The sequence below is a fragment of the Agelaius phoeniceus genome, chromosome 4, assembly GCF_051311805.1.
Source record: "Agelaius phoeniceus isolate bAgePho1 chromosome 4, bAgePho1.hap1, whole genome shotgun sequence".
NCBI classification, from domain to species: domain Eukaryota; kingdom Metazoa; phylum Chordata; class Aves; order Passeriformes; family Icteridae; genus Agelaius; species Agelaius phoeniceus.
In genome coordinates, this window is record NC_135268.1 from 549320 (window position 1) to 569673 (window position 20354).

The following is a 20354-nucleotide window of genomic DNA, read 5'->3' on the forward strand; positions in this document are numbered from 1 at the left end:
AGGAGAGGAGGTTTCTTTGTGTTATGGAAAAACACAAAAAAACCTTTTTTTGGGAACACAGTTGAAATTTCCTGTGTTTCTATGTTACACATGGCCCTGTTTGGAGAATATTTGTTGTCACGACATATCGTGACACATTTTCATAAAAGCACTAACGCTGTGCCAGCATCAAACCGTAACACTTTGCAGAGCCCACGTCAGTGGAGGTGCTGGCTCTGTGGAGCTCCTGGCAGTGATGCAGGATGCCAAGGACCCTTGCCCGGGCACTGCAGTTTTCATGTAAAATGATGCCAGTTTTCATCTTTGCAAGTAAATGCAACTTGTATTTTTCACACTCTGTTACCCTGGTTTCATGGTACCTTGGTGCCTCGGTCAAGAAACCTGCCAGTCATCAGTTTCCAGAGGATAAATTTGCAGTTGAGGAGGGGCTGTCAGGGCAGAGCTGGCAGCCAGGCCCAGGGCTGCACTTTCTGCTGGGGGTGTGCTCAGTGGAGGCGCCCTGGTTGGGCAGCTGCAGGCAGCTCCCAGCTCCTGGTGCCCACCCAGCGTGGCCAGGAGCCAGCGGTGCCTGCGTCACTGGCCCTGCCGGTTGTGTAAGTGCCCCTGTCGCCCGAGTGACCCGCAGTGCCTTGCGTAACCCCGCTGGCAGCGCTCTGCGGGGCCCTGCCTCTGCCCAGCCTGCACCCTGGCTGTCCCCAGCGCCTCTGCTCAGCTCTCACCAGCCTCAGCACGAGCTGGGAAGCCTGAAATCCAGGCTGGAAAGCTCTCGGTGCTGATGCAAACACAAAATTGGGAGCTCCCTTTCGGGCATCCGGTGGAATTTTGGGCTTCTCGCGCTGTCTGCAGCCACCCTGCCCTCATGCACCAGGCTGCAAGAGGCTGGGCAGCCCCTGAGCCCTCTGCCCTGGTCCAGCGTCAGGTTTTGCCAGCTCTGAGCCATGAAAACAAGGGTTGGGAAGTGGCCACTTGCCAGGTGGCTGGCTGGGCTATGCCCTCTCCCCGGCTGGGTGCCCCAGGGCTGCTTTGCTGAGGCAATGAAAACAAGCCATGGCAAAGGCCACCTGGGCCGTGCCTGGGTTTATCACCCTGCAAAAATGAACTGCTTATTCAATAGCAAAGTCCTCTGCGAATTCCCTACTTGAGTTGCGTCAAACATGGATTTAATTATTAAGAGATTTTTGTCCTTCCAGGGCAGCTTCAGAAGACATGGAAAGGTTCTCTTTTCTCCATGGGTACACCCTGGAGTTGGGGTGAATCTGCTGTTTTTCTCACAAAACAGCTGTACTTTCTGCCTTTACTGTGTTCTAGTTTCTTTTTTCAAAAGAGCTTCTATCTTCACCCCTATCCCAGGGATATCAGGGGACTAGTTGGGGCTCTCCCTAACAGGCTTTCTGAGGCTCCAAGGCCAGAGACAGCTTGCAGAGAGAGTCCAGTCGGGAGCTGATCCCTGCAGGGTGGAAACTCTGCTTGGCAAGGCACGCTTCCTGTCTTCTGAATCCCTTCGCTGCCGTGTGTCAGTCTCCCCCAGCTTCTCTTCAGCCTCTTCTGGTGCTTGACCTCCCTGGGGTTCACTGTGTCACCACAGCTCAGAGCTGGCTCGTGGAGCATGTGCCACCTCCTCCTGCTCCTGGGTGTGTGGCATGGAGCAGGCAGCCCGTGACTGGCTCTGACTGATGCCACAGAAATGCTCCAAGGCAGCAATGGGCTGAAGAAATACTGGGTTTATCATCTCTTGGCTGTTTGGTGTGTTGCCCAGGAGCCTTCTGGGATCCTGCTGAATTGGTTAAATGATATTTCATCCTTGGCCTCCCGACACAAAGTAGGGATGCACTCTGTGATGAACAAGGTGAGGACAGCGAAAGAGTCATGCAATAGGTGATCCACAAATGTGATATTAAAAAAGCCCCAAAGATACTTCTGGGGTCATTTCAGGACTTGTGTCTGTTGGATGGACAAGGGGCAGTTTTGAACAACTTGTCCTTTGCAAGGGAGCAGAGACTGCCCTATGCAAGACCCTTCACCTCAGGAGATTAGGACTTTGTTCAACATTAAATCCATTTCCCCTCCAGTGAGCTGAGTCAAGGTCAGCAGAAAATTCCTCCTGAGATGGACAACAAGCCCTGGGCACTAAAATTCACAGTGGGAGGACTGTCCAGGCAACTCAGAGGTAGCCCAGTAACCTAATCCAGCAGCAAGGCAGCACAGAGCAAACCTGTCAAACAAAAACCATGCTTGCAAATGCAGTGAAGCCGGGGTGGTTGATCATTAGCAATTCCAGTGAGGCTTGGATGTGTGTCCTGGAGGGGAAAGGCTGTTTGGCCATCCGTGACCTAACTGAGCATCCCTCCTGTGGTGCCATTCAAGATCCAAAGTCTAGCAAGGCAAAGGTCTGATTTTCACTCCAACTTGGGCTTTTAGGGCATTGTCAATGGGCAGCATCCTGGACTGGTGTCAGGATATAGCAATTCTGGAAGCATTCATTCTTTGTACAGTGCAGGGCAGACATATGCAGGAAGAAAAATGCACTCTCCACAACTGACTGAAAGCTTGTCTGGCTGCTGGTGGTAGCCAAGTTTACGTTATCACCAAACCTTCTGTGATTGCTATACCCACTGTTCTTGTCATTGTAGGAAATGCCCATTTGATTGTCGTCATGAAACAGCCTGCTTGCACCCCTCTCAGTTGTTATGGCCTCTCACAGAACCTGTACAGAAACTGTACCTCCTGTGCCACAGGAGTCATCATGAAGAGTCATCCTGAGAGTCATCATGAAGACCAACTCCATTTCCAGGTGCTGAGACACGCTTTAGAATGGTGTTCCCCAATTTAATGTTCCCACTGATGCACCCCAGACCATGTGCTGCTTGCTCACTTTCTCTCTGCTGCTCCTGCCATGAAATGGAGAGAATTGAAGGCACAAAAAGCTAAAGATCACAGGTTGAAATAAGAGCAATTTCCTAGAAATAGCAATGGAAGAAAAAAATTAAGAGCAGCAACAAGACACTAATAAGAGAGTTAAAAGATAGGCAAACTATTTCCATGTGATCGCTCACCACACAATTTGGCGTTCCTGCTGTAGCACCCCAGACCACAAACTGCTCACTTCCTTCCCCTTCCCTATGCAGCAGGATAGAGAGGAGAACGGGAGGCACAAAAATGTGAGATAAGAACAATTTATTAGAAAAGGCAAAGAAATAGGAAAAACTGTAAGAACAATGCTAATAGCAGAGTGTGCAGAGTGGTGCACAGTTAACATGTGACTGCTCACCTCATGGAATCCAGGGTGATGTGACCATGCACCACCAAAGAAACACCATCACCACCCGATGTCCATGGCACGAGGTGGCATCAAATAATTGCAGGGCTATGCCCTTCCTGGCTGCTGCCAAAATTAACCCTGAGACAAGCAAGATAAATGAAATGCCACTGCATCTCCAGGTGAGGTGTCAAGCAAAGGGCAGAGCTGGAATTGCTTACAAATACTCTGTATGTATTTATTCCCTCAGCTAGAAACAGTGGAATTTGACAGAAAAATAAACACAGCCCTGGACTTTTTGTGTCACCCAGTTTTTCTAAGTTCTTCTAAGCCTTCTGATGTTTACGTTTTTGTAATGGAGTTTCTCACACACTTTTCATGTAAATAATGATCGTTTTGCATTCCTTTATGGAGGAGGAGAAATTTGATGGACTGTTGGTTTGACCAGTGTGGCTGGAGAGGTGTGAATTTCATCCTCCAATCCATGGGTGCTTTTGAAAGTCTATAAATATTGGAGTTTGGATATAAAATTCCTTCTTTTTATCTTGGACGTTTCAGCTTGTGCATGTCATTCATTTTGTGTCCTATTGTGACATTTTTGAATGGGAAAAACCTCACAAACTCATATGCCTGATGTTTTCAGGTGATGGATGGGTTTTGTATATGGTTTTGTAGCTTTCAGCACGAACCCTGCATTACTTTAACTGAATGGTGTCTGGTCTGAGCTGGCTCAGTGAGCAAGCACAGCTGGGCTGACTCCACAGCTGCATGTGTAGTTCTATGGCAAAGCAGGGCCTTTCCAAAACACATGGATTAGTGAGCATGCTGTCTTTGCCTGCACATCATCTCCAAATCCTTTAGTGAATTCCATTGAGAGAGATGGTGAACTCTGCAGCAGCTTATTTTTGATTAAGGAGAAAAAGAGTTACATATTTATACCAACCAAATGTGAAATGATGGTTATCAGTGCTGGCACATTTTATTTGCAATGTCACTGCAGCATCAGTGCTGTGTGTTGCACATCTTCAGTCTGAGGGTGTGGCAATGCCCTGCTGAAGCCCCTTGCAGGGAGAGGTGCCAATTCCCTGGCTGTGGGTGATGGGTGGTGCGGGGCCTTTGGGGACTCTGGGTGATGGGGTGGGGGGTGCTGGGACATCACGGCTGTTTATTTTTTCAGATGACATTTGCTGCAGTTTCTATTATGTGTGTTTTCCAGTTACTGTCCAGCTGCCAGGTATCTCTGAGACAAAGCTGGAGGCTGCCTTCATTGAGTGCAGAGTGTCGCAGACATCTTTTATGAAAAATCCTTTCCTTAGGATTTTTCCTCCTGAGAAGCTGAGAGGCCTCAGGAACAGAATGTAAACACTGATTATCTGCTGCTATGGAATGCAGCAGGTGGATCTGTGATTGGTCCATGTTGGTTGTTTCTATGTTAATGGCGGCGGGTCTAGTCTACATCGGGCGGGACGCGGCAGCGGGAGAGCCCCGAGCCGGGCGAGCTGAACGGGAGGCGGCGGCGCTTGCCCGCCCGCCGTCGGGGAGCCGAGCCGAGGCGAGCGGAGCCGAGGCGCGCCGAAGGCACAGAGCGGCTGGGAGTTGGGCCGAAGCGAGGCGAGCTCGGCCGAAGAGGCGAATGCAGGCGCCAAGAGCCGAGTTTAGCCGACAATAGCCTACTCGAGCCGAGCGTCTCCGGAGCGAGCCGAGCTCCGCCGAGCGCCGCAGCATCCCGGGCAGGGCGAGGCGCCGGGCCGGGCTCGGGGTGCAGCCGGGGCTCTGGGAGGCTTCCCCGCCTGTCCCTCTCTCTAGCCCTCCTTCCTTCTCCCCGTATTCGCCTTCTCTCGCTCCCTTTCCCCCATTCCCTCTCCTCCCACAAACCCGGCTCCTTCCTGTCCTGTCCCTAGCCCGCTACTCCCTTCTGTTCCCCCTCTCTCCTTCCTCTGCCCAGCCTCCGTGTACCCTCGTCCCGGGCTTTCCCTTCCCGTGCCGCTTTCCTGCACAGCCCGAGCTCCCTCGCCGCCCTTTGTCGTGCCCTGCTCTCGCTCCTCTCTTCCCGTGCCCCCTTTCCTTCTTTGCCCCGCAGCCGCGGGGCTCGGGCTGCCGGAGAATAAAGCCCCGAGGGCCGGAGCCCGGCGCCCCTGGGCCCTTGCAGGAGTCCCCGCGCGGGGCCGGAGGCTCTCAGCGGATCCCCCCGTGCCGCTCAAGCAGCGCGGCCGACAGCGCCGGAGCTGCGGCTTTGCCGGCATCGCGCTGAGAGCGGCCCCCGCTCCGTGCCGGGCCGTCGCCGCCGTCTGTGCCGCTCCCTCTCTCGCTGCCCCTGGCCCGTGACAGCGAGGCTGGGCAGGAACCTCAAGCCTTCTGGGGGCTGCCCCCCCTTTCTTGTTGCAGCAGAATCCCTTGCTGGGGCCATGCACGTGTGGGAAGGGCTTGGGGGAAGCGCTGCGCTGCTGTCCGGGGCAGTCGGATTCGTTCGGAGCCTTCTTTGGGGGTCAGGGAAAGGCGGGGTGAAGACTCGGGGCTCTGATGCCGTTGGGGGCAGCCCAAGGTGCCCAGGAGAGGGAGCCCCACGGCGGTGCAGGAGCAGGTGGGGGGCGGGCGAGGGGCGGGGGTCACGCTGGGTGCCGTCCCCCAGAGGGACCCAAAGCTGCCACCAAATGCACAGGGAGGGGTGAGTGGGTGTAGGATGCTAAAACCTGGCAAGGCATTCGGTTTTCTAGGTATTGCTAAAGAATAGGAATTGGTCTCTAAACTCAGCTGGGGAGAAACCCTCTCTATGCACTCATTTGTTTACAGGAATGTAGAAGGTTCCGACTGGAGATGCGTAGTAGTTCTGAAGATATTGCCGTGAGGTTTTGATCTAGGAACGGAGCGAGCTGTGCCCTGGAACCCTCAGAACAGCTGCAGGGGCTGAAGGCGATAGAAAGGGCTCTCTGGCACCTTTTGCCTCCGTTCTCTGCCAGCGCCCAAAGCGTGTCGCAGTCCCGGAAGAGGCGCTTGTCATCCCGAGAGCCAAAAGGAAGACGTGTAAAATCCCAGCTCTGCCTTGTGTTTCGTGTGGGTTTTTTACTTGGTATTGATGTCATTCCAGAGAGCAAGGAAAGAAGAAATGTGACCGGGTCCCACTATTGCTGTGTGAAGGCTTTTTTGAAAGGCTGCTGTATTTATATTGTCTTTTCCCACTCCAAGCTTGACTTTTGCCCTCGTTTTTCGAGCTCTGCTGCATTGGGTGTCCCAAGGAGGGCGGGGTTCCTCAGCAGGGCTCTTAGGAGGCGGCGCTGATTCTGCTTTTTCTGAAGGCGTCTCAAAGCGTGCTACCAGAATGACAGTTTTGTGCCCTGGAAAGCTTTCCCTCAGTGCCATCAGCGCACGTCCGTGTCTGAATTGTGGAAGCAGACGGACTAAGAAAAGCCAGCACCCGGAGCAGATTTCTGTTGGCTCTGTGTCTGTGAGAAGCGGGCTGTGTGCTGGACGGGGAGAGGCGCTGTTGGGGAGTGGCATCAGCGCCAGGTGTGAGCTGTGAGGATGATGGGGGGCTCGGAGCAGCCCCAGGTGTGAGCTGTGAGGATGATGAGGGGCCGGCTCCTGCCGGGGGTGGGGGGCGAGGCTGTTTCAGGGGGAGGCTTCGCCTCAGCTGCCTTTTGCATGGAGCTGCTGCGTAGAGGGGTTCATGGGGGGGCTCCCGGGGCTGTCTCATGGAAGGACTGCGAGAGCTTCTGGCAGCGTCTGGGCGAACACCTGGATACGCGCTTGGATCCGCGGAGCATCGCTTCAAGGAGGTGCCGAGGGACGAATCTTTGTGCCGGGAAGCAGCAGCCGAACGGGTGAGCGCGTGTGGATTTGGAGCGGGGACTTTGGTCCTTTCCCTTTTCAATTGGATCTTGGCAGCCCCCCCCTCCCCGCTTCCCCAGGAGCAAAAAGGGAGCTTGTGAAGACAAAAGAAATGAAGGAGAGGCAAGCAGCTACTCTCCTAATATTGTCTGTGTTTGAACTGGGGGGGAATCCGCTTTCGCTTGCGGTTCCAAGGATGTCGGTTGAAGGAAAAGCTGCCTTTTCCCGGCTGTTAGGGGTATCCCAGGGGTGACAGGGAATCCCTGCGTTCCATTTGAACGGGAATGGGCAAAGTATTGTTGTCATCGGATGGCTTTGATTTGAAGGTAGCCAGCCCATTTTCATCATCCTAAGGTTTAAATGGAGGGGACAGCGCTGGTGTCCCTCCTTTGCAAGGGTTTGAATGGAGGTCAAAATCCCCCTTTGCACATGGCTTGCAGGATTTCATTGGAGGAAAGCCCCTTCTTTTCTGCGCTCCTAGGGGATGAATTTGAAGGGGAGAAGCCATTTCTTTGCCCTTGTTGAAGCGAGGTGAGCGCCGCCCGCGGCGTCAGTTTCGGGGTTGAGTTGCGGGAAGCCGCAGCTCTGGCGGCGTTTGCAGGGCTGCAGTCGGGCTGTGCCGCTGCATTTGAGGGCGCTTCTTGTGGCCGCGGCCCGGGCCGGAGCGTTGCCGCTCGGGAGCGCTGCCGGCCCGGGCCGGGCGGGTGCCGAGGCGCACGGGGGAATTTGGCGCGGCAGCGGCGGAGCCGCTTTGCCGGTGCGAGCCGCCGTGCGGAGCCGAGGGCAGCTGGCGCCGGGCCGGCCAAGGGCGGCAGAGGCGGCGCGGGCGCTGCTGCGCCGGCCCGGCCGGTGCCGGCCGCTCTGTCCGCTCCGGGCGCGGGGCTCGGGCGCCGCCGGGGTCCCCCGGGCAGGGGGAGCGGGCGGGGGCGGGGGGGTCTCCGGGGCGGCGCCGCCCCTGCGCGCCGGAGCAGCCGCCGGAGGAGCCGCTTTGCCGCCGGGAGCCGCGCTCCGTCCGGGGCCGGCAGCGCGGGGTTGGGCTGCCGCAAGTTCTTGGGTGTCGTGGTTCGGAGGTTGCTTTGTAGGGATCCATCGCACGGGTTTGTTCTGGTCGCAGTGGGTGTGCGCTAAGGGCTATGGCGTTCTTCCTGACCGGTACGGTTCTCGGTTCGGGTGGTGACGATAAAGGTTTGGTTTGAATCGAGTTCTGTAGTCGGATATTTTTTCTGCCGGGCTATTCTGTTTTTAAAGGCGTGCAATGGTTTCTACGGGTCGTTGCGTGAAGCAGCGGCTCGGATTTTAATTCTGTCGCCGTGGCTTTTATTAGCGTGGGCGTGTAGCGTTTGTTTCGGTGGGTTCGAGGTGGCGTCGTGTCGTTAATAGCAGCGGGGTTTTTAAAATCTCTCTAATTGCGTTTGTGTTTCTCGTCTTCCAGGGCTTTTATTTCTTTGGTTTGTTTGATTGTAGTGTACGTTTTATTGTTACGGATCATTTGGGAGATCTTGTGAATGGTTACGTTTCTCTTTCGGCTTTGTGTTTATTTCTGGGTGCTATTTTTATTTTGATCGAATGAGGCTCTATGCGTTTATTCTTCAGTTGGGAATAATTTTTTTGTTGTAAATTAAAGTTGATTTGGTTTGGGGGATTTTTGTTTTACAAATGTATTTTCTTTTGGTTTTTTTTATTTTTTTGTTGTCCTTTGACGTATTTGGTGGTTGTTGATCAGTTTTATTTTTGGGAACGTGGGTATTTATATGGTGGGTCTTTTTAAGTAGTTTTTTTTATTTGGGTAGGTATTTTCTTATTTTTTAGTGGTTGAGGGTTTTTTTTCTCTTTCGTTAATTAGTTCGCTTTCTAAAGTTCTTTTGACAGAGTATTGCTTATTCTTTGAGTTAGTGTAGATGTAGAATTTCGGTTAGTTTTTAAACTAACGTTCAGGGTCAGTGGCACTGATTGGAGTTGAGTGAGTTGGTTTGGGTTTTTTTAGAGGTTTTTGTGATTTGCTGCGTGTGTTTCTCAAGGGTTTTCTTTTCGTTTGGTTCCATTTTTCTGATGTGATGAGAACTGTTAGTGAAAAGAGTGTTGTGTGTTTTTTTCGCTGGCAGTTGTTTGGCTGGTGGAGGTATCTTGATGGTTTTGGAAGACATTGGTGGGAATTCGATGCTGTTTGTTTTGTCCTTGTATTTAGGAACTGGATTTTAAATGTAAAATTCTAAGGATAGCTATCTTTAAACAAAACAAGTAGGTGTGTAGGAATGGGAATAAACTTTTATTTTGATCTATTCGGTCTATATTTAAAATTTAACAGGTAACATAAGTAATGATATATTCCAATAAGATATTGTATTTTTTAATAGGGTATGGCGTATGTTTATAGATATAACAATAGAGATGATAAATATAAACACAACTCAAACGAAATTTTAAATATAGAAATGTATTGCGAATCTATGCAGATATATATATATATAAAATTATTAAAGAATTGTAAATCTAAAGTGACATAAATCCATACAACACGTAATGCAAGTGATACTGTATATATCTTCTTATAATATATTAAAGGAAATAGCTATAAAATAGTTATAAATATAGTCCATCACTATGATATGATATCTAAATACATTATAGATATGGTAAATATAAATACAACAATATTATTAAAAGTAGTTTAAAAGAAAGGATGGTTTTGGTTTTTGTTTGGCAAAAGCAGGGGTTTTATTATAAAAACAACAAATACAAATGATAGAAAGGTAGAAATCTAATTGTAAAAATATCTCATGAATACATCAAGATTGATATAAAAATTGAAAATATTAGAAAAAATAAGTTGTAGCAGTAGATATGGTACGTAATAAAAATAATAATTTATCTATATTATGTGAATAATATCTATGTGATATGTAATTATGAATAGAATGCATCAGTATAAACTGTGAATATAAATGTGAATATAATTATGCAAGCTATAAATATAAAAATATTTCAATATCGTTTAAAAGAAGGGTTTTTTGGTATTTGGTTAGAGAGGGGATATTTTTTTTTGGAATAATAAAAGTATGATAGAAATCTAAATCGAAGTATAGAAATATACAATCAATATATAATTATATTGATAAAACCACAAAATACGAATAAATACAGATAGTAGGAATAGACATAATAGATTGTGTAAATGACGTAACACATCACTGTCCGGTATAAATATGCGTGTGAATAGAACTAGGAAAACTAGAACTATAAAATTTATTTACAGAAGGCTTGAAAGAAAGGGGGCTTGTTTGGTTCTTGTTTGGTAAGAGGCAGGTTTTTGGCATTTATTTCAGAGCAGTTTTTGGGGGGGATGGCCCCTGTTCTTTTTTGCCGCCTTGGCCGCCCGCAGCCCCAAGGCGCGCGGCGCCCCCGGCTGGGGTGGGCGGCAGTGCTGCCGCCTTGTGGGCAGAGCGCGGTACTGCAGCCCGCCGCCGCCAGGCAGCCCTCTTGGGCGTGGCGCGTGGCGGAGTTTGTTTGACCTTCTGAAAATGGCGGCGAAAAGGGCGGGCAACCGGAGGTCCGCGGTGTGTGTATCAGGACTGCCTGCACGGAACACCGACGCCGGCGCGGTCCCGGCGGGATTTTCTCTTGCGTTTCAGGTGTACCCGACACGGGCTGTGGGGCCAGCGGCGCCGCGGGCGGGCGTATTTTGGCGGGTTTCTGACCGGCATCTGCGTAACCGCCTCTCTCGGCTGGGGGGGGGGGGGGGGGGGTCCTTTCTCGGCCGCCATGATGAGTGTGGCGCGTCGCCAATGTCGCGGAGTTTGTTTCACCTTCTCAAGATGGCGGCCAAAAGCGCGGGAAAATCGCGGACCCAGGAGTCTGCCGCCCTGTGGCCAGAGCGCGGTACTGCAGCCCCCCGAGCCAGCGCCCTGCCCCTCGCCGCTGGCTGCCGGGGGCGGGGCAAGGACGCGGCTGCCGAGCGAGGCAAGGGCGAGGGGCGGGAGCGAGCGGCGGGCGGGGCGGGCTCGGTAAATTCTCTCTTAAAATGTGCCAATGCTTCTGTCAAACTCATCAGGGCAGGACAGCGTTCAGACTGAAAGTGTGAGAAGATGTGGAGTGAGACAGAGAACCTGACAGGAGCACCGGACTCACAAGTGCACGAATTTTGCTTTTGGCTTGGATTGAAACTCAGAAGTTGGAAGGAATTTGGAAAGGAGAAGGGACATTTCAGAAGGAGAAGAAGGAGAAGATGTTACAGTCCTGGCAAAACCTTTTGTTCTGGCTAATAAAAGAAGTTAGTTTAAAAAATAAAAAAGAAAAAAAAGTGTGGTTTTTTCCTTCGCTGTTGTATTCGTTGGTGGTAGATGGTGTGTTGTTTTATTTCTTGGTCTTATTAACTCTGTGTAAATAGTTTTTTGAGTGAAGCTCACTTTCTGGACGGGTTGGTTTGTATTTGAGGTAGGATTAATTTCAAGAGGTTTCTTTCCTAGACTTCTGATAGGTATTCCTGGGATTTTGGTTTTGTTTACTGTATGTATCAACAGAGAGATTTGGTAGGGCCAGCTGGGCTGCTGGAGTTTTGGGTGTTAATTTATTAGATGGCTTTTGTTAAACACAGAATAGTTATGTAAGTTAACAGCAAATTACCCAGTTTATCTAGGTATTGTACCTAAACACAATGCTTTATGTCTTACCATTTTTCTGTTGTTCTGCTCCAAGTAGCTGTGTCAAAAGAGAAAGCGCTGTTATTTTTCTGAAGAGCTTTCTGTTATAACAAGGCCTTTACTCCCTTTGAATTTGAGTCAGAGGAGCCAAACAGCTGCAGCTGCTCTGAGGGCTTTTATATTCAGTGGGATTAGCCCTCTCCCTTTTCTCAGGCATCATGGGAATGGGAGGCGGGCACCATCAGGGGTATATTAACCCCAGCCTTTGCTGAGGGGTTTCATTCCCTCTCTGGGATGTGCTGGGGTGAGGGCTCTCCTGTCATTTCAGTGACGAGGCTCTTTCAGCTTATCTCAGCTTGCTTTCAGCAGGTGTTTCTGGGCATCTAAAGCAATAGAGGCTTGGAAGATCTTGTGAAGAAAATGGCATGGAATACAGGGAGTATTTAAGGTGACAATGTCAGATTTGGTGTTTAGGGGTGATAAAGTGCATTTGCAATTTCTGGTTTTGTTCTTGTTTTGTGTTTTTATTGTTTTTAGGAGGTGCACAGCTTCCAGAGATCCCAGGTTGTGTCAAGCACAGCACTTCTTTCAGCAGATTGATCATGTCACAGGAGGCATCTGCCCAGTGTCAAAAATGATGTTTGAGATAGAGGCTTCAGGTGAGTTGAGGGTTGTGACTGGGAGAGGGAGGGTGAGCAGGTGTCCAGTTAGGAGTTATTGGGGGGCAGGGGGGTTTGCAGGCAGCAGGGTGAGAAAGGGTGTTTATTTGAGGGCCCCCCACACAGGGCTTTTCAGAAGCACAGCAGAGGCATTCCCATGTCTTCCTCACACAAGGTCATCCAGTGCACTCACAGGAATGCCATTGAACTTTGCTTTTCTCTAACCCAGGTGTCACTCATAATAATGCCCACAGCCTTGGAATCAGGATGAAGGTGGAGCCTGAAGGAGCCAGGCACACTCAGGAGAGGGCAAGTAGCTGACTTGCTGGGATTTGGCCCACATAACTCTGAACTCATACTTTGGTTTTGGTTTTCTTTATTGTAGCTGACCGAGAGGCTAACAGGCGATCACAGGGCCCTCCGAGGCAGACTCATTTCAGGTGCAACGTGGATTCACATCACTGATCATCCAAAAGATAAGTCTGGGTCACGGCCTGGAGAAGGGAGAGCAGCGGGTTGGAAGTTCCTGGGACAGATTGAAAAATTAGCAGAGGGAAAAGCAATCTTCTCCAAGGGGCCTCTTAGGACAGCTAAAGGGAGAGACTCCACATTTGATGTCAGCGTGCAGGCGGGCAGGGCAGAGCAGTTCCGGTCCACGTCGTGTTGTCCGGTGTACCGTGTTACCTACTGTGTCTTTGGGGTCCCTTTTGCCTTTTCCCCTCGAGGCCCTCACCACAAGCATAATGTGTCATGTTTAACGTCCCCCCCGTTGGTCACGTTCTGTGTCACGGGTGTCTGCACATGTTTGTGCCGGAGCTGCTCTGCCCTGCCGCAGAGGCTGCTGCAACAGGACAAGGCTCAGGGACACGCAGTTTGTGGGGTGTGGCCGGACTCTAGATGATATTCCTAGATAGACAGAAGATGTTTGGAGCTGTGAAGATATCCTGCAGCCCTTTGACGTTTGTCCTCGCTTTCTTTCAGATGCAGAAGGATAAAATCCAGGGCAAAATCCATCCACCCATCCCGAGTGAGGAGGTTCCCCCGAGCAGGTCAGTCACCGTTTGTCTCTGCAGGGAGAGTGTCAAGTGTGACTCTGTTACAGCTCTGTTCTTTTTCTTTTTAGGAAGTAAAGCTGGACATCAGCAGTCAAGGTGAGGTGGGCAAGGTGAGCATTGAGTAGCGTACAGAAGCAGTTGTTATTGCTCCAGTCTCACTTTGTGGTGCAGCTCTAAGCATCTGTTCCTGTTTCTGCGCTTTAGGCAATCTACTCGGAGTAGGCCAAGCCCCAGTCACCAACCGGCCGACGCGCCGGGTTTGCCGCTCTCCCGAGCCCTGGGGAAGAATCCCGGGACTCGGCGATGAAGCCTCTGCCTTTTCTGTTTAAAGGTGTCACCAGGGTAGCCTTCAGCAATGGCCGAGGAGTTGCGGTGAGTCAGGGAAGTAGGGAGGAGGAGCGAGGCTCCGCTCAGGTTTCAGCAGCGCCACATCCCCTCGTCTCCTCTTAGCCCAGGCGTGCCCCACGACGATGGCGTCAGCCTCCGAGTGCGGCTGAAGCGTGCGGCCCCAGGAGCCGGGCATTCTTGGGAAAAGAGTGAGTGGCAGAATTGTTGGGTTTTGGCCAATGTGCTGCTGAGGTTATGCATTGATATTTTGTTTTCTTTATTGGAGCAGACGAAGAAACAACAGGAAGTTGTTGAACAACAGTGCCAGCAGGACCTTCCCAGCTGTCGAGGCAGCCTTCCTTTGCACCTGACACAGACCGGCATCCCCAGATGTCTGAGAGATAAGTAGAGGGCCACGACCCACAGAAGGGATGAAACCAGGGCGCAGGGCAGGGACCCACCGGGAGGGGTTTTTGAGTCCGCTTTGGAGACGGGGGTGTGCACGAAGCGGCCCCTTAGGCCTGGGGGGGAAATAAAAGCAAAGTCTCACTTTTGATCACAGTGCTGAGGTGAGCAGGGCAGAGCAGTGCCGGTGTGTACTGTGTCATTTGTCTATTGAGTGTTCTGTGTGGTTGCATGTGTCATGTCCTTTACCTTAGGCCTTTGAGGAGCCTAGCAGAAACCCTGGCATCATTGTTAGCATCTGTGATCTCAGCGTTCCTCGGCCTGGCAGCCAGGCCATGGAACCTTTGACTCGGGAGTTCCGACAGGCATCAGAATTGCATCTCTCTTTGGAAGCATCCAGTCAGGTGGCTTTTCAGGCCTTGTTCTGAGCTGCACGGACAGCCGTGCTTCTCAGTGCTCCGTTATGACGGATTAGGCTTTGTAAGAATGCGAGGTTAGGGAGAGGATTCTGACCGTAGGATTCTTTGCAGTTCTTGGAATAAATCCTTCAGCCAGCATCTTCCTCCAGGGTTCTCTGAGCCTCATCAGTTTGCCATCTGTCTCACCTCAGTCATCTCCTTTTGCATTCTCTCAGTCCTTGCAGCCACTTTCCTTGCCAGGAGATTTCTGTTCCTGTTGTGTCCCCCCTGTCTGTCACGTCCCGTCCCGTGTCACGGGTGTCAGCACACACATTTGTGCCGGAGCTGCTCTGCCCTGCCGCGTAGCCTGGTGCAGTAGGAGAAGTCCCTGGGAGTTTGTACTGTGGGGTGTAGTGGGACTCTAGATGGGATTTGTAGATGGACACAAGATGTCTGGAGCTCCTAAGTTATCCTGCAACAGTTTGACTCTTGTCCTAACTTGTTTTTCAGATTCAGATGGATTAAATGTGTGCCAGAGGGCCCCATCCTGAGTGAGGGGTTTCCCCCGCGCAGGTGAGGCCCCGTTTGTCTCTGCAGCAGAAGTGTATATGGTGACTCTGTTACAGCGCTGTTCTTTGTCTTTCTTTTTAGGAAGTAAATGTGGATACCAGCAGTCAAGGTGAGCAGTGGAGAGCAGTAGTTGTTATTGCTCAGGTCTCAATATCTGGTGCAGCTCTAAGCTTCCATTCTCGTTTGTGCGCTTTAGGCAATCCACTCAGGGTATCCCAAGCCCCCGTCACCAACCGGCCGATGCTCCGGGTTTCCTGCAAATGTGAGCCCTGTGGATGCATTACAGGACTTGGTGATGAAGCCCTGAACTTTCTTATTTAAAGGTGCCATCCAGGTGGCCTCCGGCAAGTGCTGAGGAGTTGCGGTGAGTAGGGGAAATAGTGGGGAGGAGCGAGGGTCCACTCAGGTTTCAGCTGTGCCAAATCACCTCATCTCCTCTTAACCCAGGCACCCCCTGTGGCAACGGCCTCGGTCTCTGAGCGTGCCCGAAGCGTGCGGCCCAAGCAGCTGAGCGTTCTTAGGAGAAGGGTGAGGAGCAGACTTGTGGGGTTTTGGCCGAGGGGCTGCCAAGATTGGGCACTGATGTTTGGTTCTCTTTAGTACAGCTGTCTAAGAGACACCAGCCCGGTGCCAGCAGGACCTTCCCAGCTGACGAGGTGGCCTTTCTTTGCACCTGAGACCGGAATCCCCAGATGTTTGAGAGAGAAGTAGAGGGCTACGTCCCACGGGGGGGATGAAAGCAGGGTGCTGGTTTGGGAATTACTGGGAGGGGGGGTGGTTTGAGTCCGTTTTGGAGGTGAGGAGTGTCCATGAAGTGGCCCCTTAGGCCCCATAAAAGCAAAATGTCACTTTTGATCCCAGTGCTGAGGTGAGCAGGGCAGAGCAGTCCTGGTGTGTATTGTGTCCCTTGTCCTTTGTGTATTATGTGTTGTTGGATATCTCATGTCTTTTATCATAGCCCTTTGAGGGGCCTGTCAGAAACCTTGGCACCAGTCTTAGTATCTGTACTCTCAGCGTTCCTTGCCCTGGCACCGATGCCATGGAACTTTTAACTCGGCAGCTCAGACAGGTATCAGAATGGCAACTCTTCTTCGAAGCATCCGGTCAGATGTCTTTTCAGGTCTTGTTCTGAGCTGTATGGACAGCTGCACCCTGCAAGGTTCTGTTATGATGGATTAGGACTTGTAAGAATGTGGGGACAGGTAGAGGCTTCTGACCGTAGGATTCTCGGGCATCCATCTTTGCAGTTCTTGGAATAAATCATTCAGTTAGCATCTTGTTCCTCCAGGGTTCTCTGAACTTCATCAGCCCGCCATCAGTTTCACCTCGGTCTTCTAATTTTGCATCCTCTCGGTGCTCGCTGTCATTTTCCTTACCCAGAGATTTCTGTTCCTGTTGTGTCCCCGTTGTTTGTCCTGTCCTGTGTCACGGGTGTCTGCACACATTTGTGCTGGAGCTGCTCTGCCCTGCCGCATAGCCTGGTGCAATAGGAGAAGTCCCGGGGACTCGATGTTTGTAATGTGGGGTGTAGTTGGACTCTAGGTGGGATGTGTAGATGGACACAAGATATCTGGAGCTCTTAAGTTATCCTGCAGCTCTTTGACTTTTGTCCTAACTTTCTTTCAGGTGCAGAAGGATGAAATCCAGGGCAGAGCCCCCCATCCCGGGTGAGGGGATTCCCCCGAGCAGGTCAGTCACTGTTTGTCTCTGCGGAGGGAGCATAAATGATGGCTGTTAGAGCAGTCTTCTTTGTCTCTCTTTTTAGGAAGTCAAGGCTGAGAGCAGCAGTCAAGGCCGAGTGGGCGAGGTGAGCATTGAGTAGTGTACAGAAGCAGTTGTTTTTGCTCATGTCTCAGTTTCTGGTGCAGCTCTAAGCATCTCCACTTTTTATTTTAGGTGGTCCACTTGCCGTCTATCCTGGCCGAGCATGCCCATTCCAGGTGTGTGCAGCTTAAGGTATCAGTGTGGCATCCTTGTCAGATTTGGGAGGTTGTGTTTTCACAGTGTCTCAGCATGCTTTTCTACTTTGTTGCTTTGCAGGTGCTGTCACTGCCCTAGGCATGCCAAGGAACAGAGGAGGGCAGGTGAGTCGGGGTTTAGGCAGGCTGACTCACAGGTGAGTGTTACACAGCAGCATGCTAAGTGTGTACCTATTCTTTTTGCAGGTATCTTCCGGGCACCCTCTGGAGTCAAATCAAGATTTGAGGTGGGCCGGGGCAGGGGTGCGGAGGAGCCCTGGGGGTTACTGTTTTTGAGGGCAATAGTCACCTTTTCTGTTTTGTCTTAGGTACCCTGAGGAGCCTCGTAGCCAAAGGTTGGAAAGGACAGCACCGAGGCACACACGGAGCACATTTCACCATCCACGTCCGACCAAGGATGGATTTTGTCCTCTCATCTTCCAAAAGCAAAGTGTCGGGGCCAGCAGTTGGGAGAAGGGGAAAAACCTTTACTATCACAGAGGGCAATTTGATGTCAGCTTAGCGGAGAGGTCTGTAGTGGGGTGGGCTCTCTGGAAGTAAAGGGAGAGGGTTTCCCCTCAGCCTCGCCAGGGCCTTTGCCGGGCAGGGCAGTTCTGACCCATCTCCACATTTTTGTGTACTTTGCATCATCCGCCTTCCTCGACTCAGCATCATCACGGATGTTTCCCCCGAGGAGCTCGCCTTCACGTCCAGAGCTATAGCCACGGTCACCCGGCCGTCGGCTTCCTTCTCTAGGCTTGCTGAGCCTCTCGAGCATCCTCTTAACTGCTGTGGCACTAACTTCTTTTAACGAGTTACATTTCATCATCACGTGCTATCGTCATAGGGCTTCCTCTCCTTTGGCATCGTCAGCCTCTGGCTCATCTTGCGCTAAGCATCTCGGGTCCCTAAGGGGACAGTGCCAGGCAGTTGCCACTTGTCTCTGTCTTATGTCATCTGTGTCTGTGTTATGTTGTCCGTGTCTGTGTCCGTTGTCTTCCATGTCGTAGGCCTTTGTTACGTCTCGATGCTTTATCGGCACTATTCTGTGCCATATAGGCTGTATTCTACTCAGGTTCCTTTCTGGATATCCTGTATTCTGGCATCTTGACATTTTTACTCTTTGAGACATTCCTGTCTCAAAGGGAGATGATGTTCTCATCCATCTTCTTTCTCACTACCAGCTTTGGTAGTGCCTTTTTTTCCATGCCATTCTCTTGGACTGCTAGAGGGAGTGTCTTGCACCCTCCTCATGTGACTGCAGTACTTCTATAGGTTCCGTCTTCTCAAGGGTATAGGACTCAAGAATTCATCTTCCAGCGAGTTATCTCAAGTCCTGGCTTATATTGTGTGTACCTGTGCTGGCTTATACTGTATGTACCTACGCTCTATGTACACTTGCACTGTATGCATCGACTTAGATTGTTGTGTGTACTTATATTGTACCACTTAAGGTTGGAGCTGCCCTGCCGGGGCACGTAGTCACAGTTAGGTAGAAGAGTTGTAAAAACTTTACTGTTCATCTGTCTTTTATGGGATTTTGGGTAGAAAACTTACTGGTCCAGAGTGGAGACAAGTCCTAGCTGTCAGATAGCCACTCGTTGACCGCTTCCTGTCGTCTCACAGGTCCCCGAGGCTACCGATTTCCCCAGAACCTACCAACTGACGTCAAGGAGCGCAGCCAGAAGATGTGTGGCAGCACGTTCTTCAGCGTCTCGAGTAAGGGCCGCAGCGAGTGTGTAAGTGGGAAGAGCGTGTGAGCGTGTGTGAGAGCATGTGTCTGTGTCTGTCTGCGTCTGCTCATCTCTGCGTGTGTCAGCGCATGCTGACTGGATTACTGGATTTAACCTTGTGTGTGTGACTTTTGCTTTTCAAGTTTTTCAACTCATTTTTAAATTTAGAATAAAAAATCCCCAGCTGGGTTTTCCCCTCCCCCCGCCCCCCCCCAGCTGTTTTTTTTTTTTTCCTCGGTCCCAGTCGGTCTGTGAGGCGACGTTCATCACCAGAGTTTGGGCGCGGACTGTCCAGGGACCGGGGTTTTCGTCAGGCAGGAGGATTTTTTTGAGGCTCCCGGAAACCACGTTCCCGAGGACCAGTGATTGCTGGGGTGTAATTTAGCAGTTGTGATGAGATGGATGGTGAGTTTGTGTGTCATCTGAAGGGGGTGTTAATGGTAGATGAGTGTTGTTTTTTGTGTGCTTTTGTTGTTTTGGGTTTCCTGTAACAATAAATCCACATGTAATGAAAATAGAAAAAGGTTATCATCTTGTGTTAATATGTGTGTTGTGTTGTATTGCTCTGTATTACAGGGTGAGCACAGGGTGAGCTCTCTCCTCCTTGCTGTGACACCTGGGCTGGCAGGGATGACACAGTGACCTCGGCCGGCCGATGCTGCCTGTGCCATCACCTGGCACTGACGTGTTTGATGAAAATCCTTTTGCTGGGATTTTTCTCCTGAGAAGCCTCAGAACAGCAATGGAACCAGTAACGATCTGCTGGCTGTGGAGTGTGGGCTGGAGATGGTTTAGCAACAGGGGCATCTTGGATTGGTCTCCTGTGCAGTTTCTACTTGATGACCAATCATGGTCCAGCTGCATCGGGGCTGTGAGCAGTCCCAGGTTTTTATTATTCATTCCTTTCCAGCTTTCTGATGTCTCCTTGCTCTTTTAGTATAGTTCTACTATCTCATTTTCTTTTAATGTAATAGAGATCATAAAATAATATTTCAGCCTTCTGAAAGGTGGAGTCAAGATTCTCGTCTCTTCCCTCGTCCTGGGGACCCTCAAACACCGCCACAATCAGCGGCCGAGCGGGTTTGTGCGAGCCTCTCAGTAACCCTCGGCCAGTCCCGAGTCGGCAGAAACCAGTGGGCAGCCCCGACACGGCCGAGAGCGGGGAGACACTGTCTGTGCCCCGAGGGTGCTGAGGGCACCTGGGCTGGGGGGAGACACTGTCTGTGCTCCGAGGGTGCTGAGGGCACCTGGGCTGGGGGGAGACACTCTCTGTGTGTGCCCCGAGGGTGCTGAGGGCACCTGGGCTGGCAGGGAGACACTCTCTGTGCCCCGAGGGTGCTGAGGGCACCTGGGCTGGGGGCAGACACTCTCTGTGCCCCGAGGGTACTGAGGGCACCTGGGCTGGGCCCCTGTGCAGCACAAGAGACACCAGAGACAGCGGTAGAAGATAAAGGGCTGACTCTTAGCAGGGGTTAATCCAAGGTTTTATTAGGAGTCCCAAAGGAGCTCCTGCACCTCAGGGGCCTCCTGC

General features: G+C 51.2%; 1 protein-coding gene and 1 long non-coding RNA gene across 11 annotated transcripts; both read left to right on the top strand.

The window, feature by feature from the left end:
* Positions 1–13146: 13146 nt before the first annotated feature.
* LOC143693896 (uncharacterized) lies at positions 13147–16942 on the top strand. 5 transcript variants are annotated; one of them, XR_013181867.1, is made up of 10 exons: positions 13147–13426; positions 13501–13528; positions 13764–13804; positions 13883–13968; positions 14049–15135; positions 15214–15241; positions 15329–15342; positions 15456–15496; positions 15580–16821; positions 16898–16942. It is a non-coding gene; the product is annotated as an uncharacterized LOC143693896 (long non-coding RNA). The 5 variants fall into 5 exon arrangements; XR_013181868.1 differs by having other exon boundaries at positions 13501–13542; positions 13637–13804; positions 15329–15496; XR_013181869.1 differs by having other exon boundaries at positions 13637–13804; positions 15329–15496.
* Positions 16943–17032: 90 nt separating this feature from the next.
* On the top strand, positions 17033–19829 carry LOC129118803 (uncharacterized). 6 transcript variants are annotated; one of them, XM_077176673.1, is made up of 7 exons: positions 17033–17072; positions 17173–17216; positions 17298–17338; positions 17420–17620; positions 18717–18809; positions 19068–19228; positions 19400–19829. In XM_077176673.1, the coding sequence occupies exons 1-5, from the start codon at positions 17060–17062 to the stop codon at positions 18754–18756; spliced, it is 339 nt and encodes a 112-aa protein (XP_077032788.1). In that variant the 5' UTR covers positions 17033–17059; the 3' UTR covers positions 18757–18809; positions 19068–19228; positions 19400–19829. The 6 variants fall into 6 exon arrangements, with proteins under 6 accessions (XP_077032788.1, XP_077032789.1, XP_077032786.1 ...); XM_077176674.1 differs by lacking the exon at positions 19068–19228 and having other exon boundaries at positions 18717–18829; XM_077176671.1 differs by lacking the exon at positions 19068–19228.
* The last annotated feature ends 525 nt before the right edge of the window (positions 19830–20354 follow it).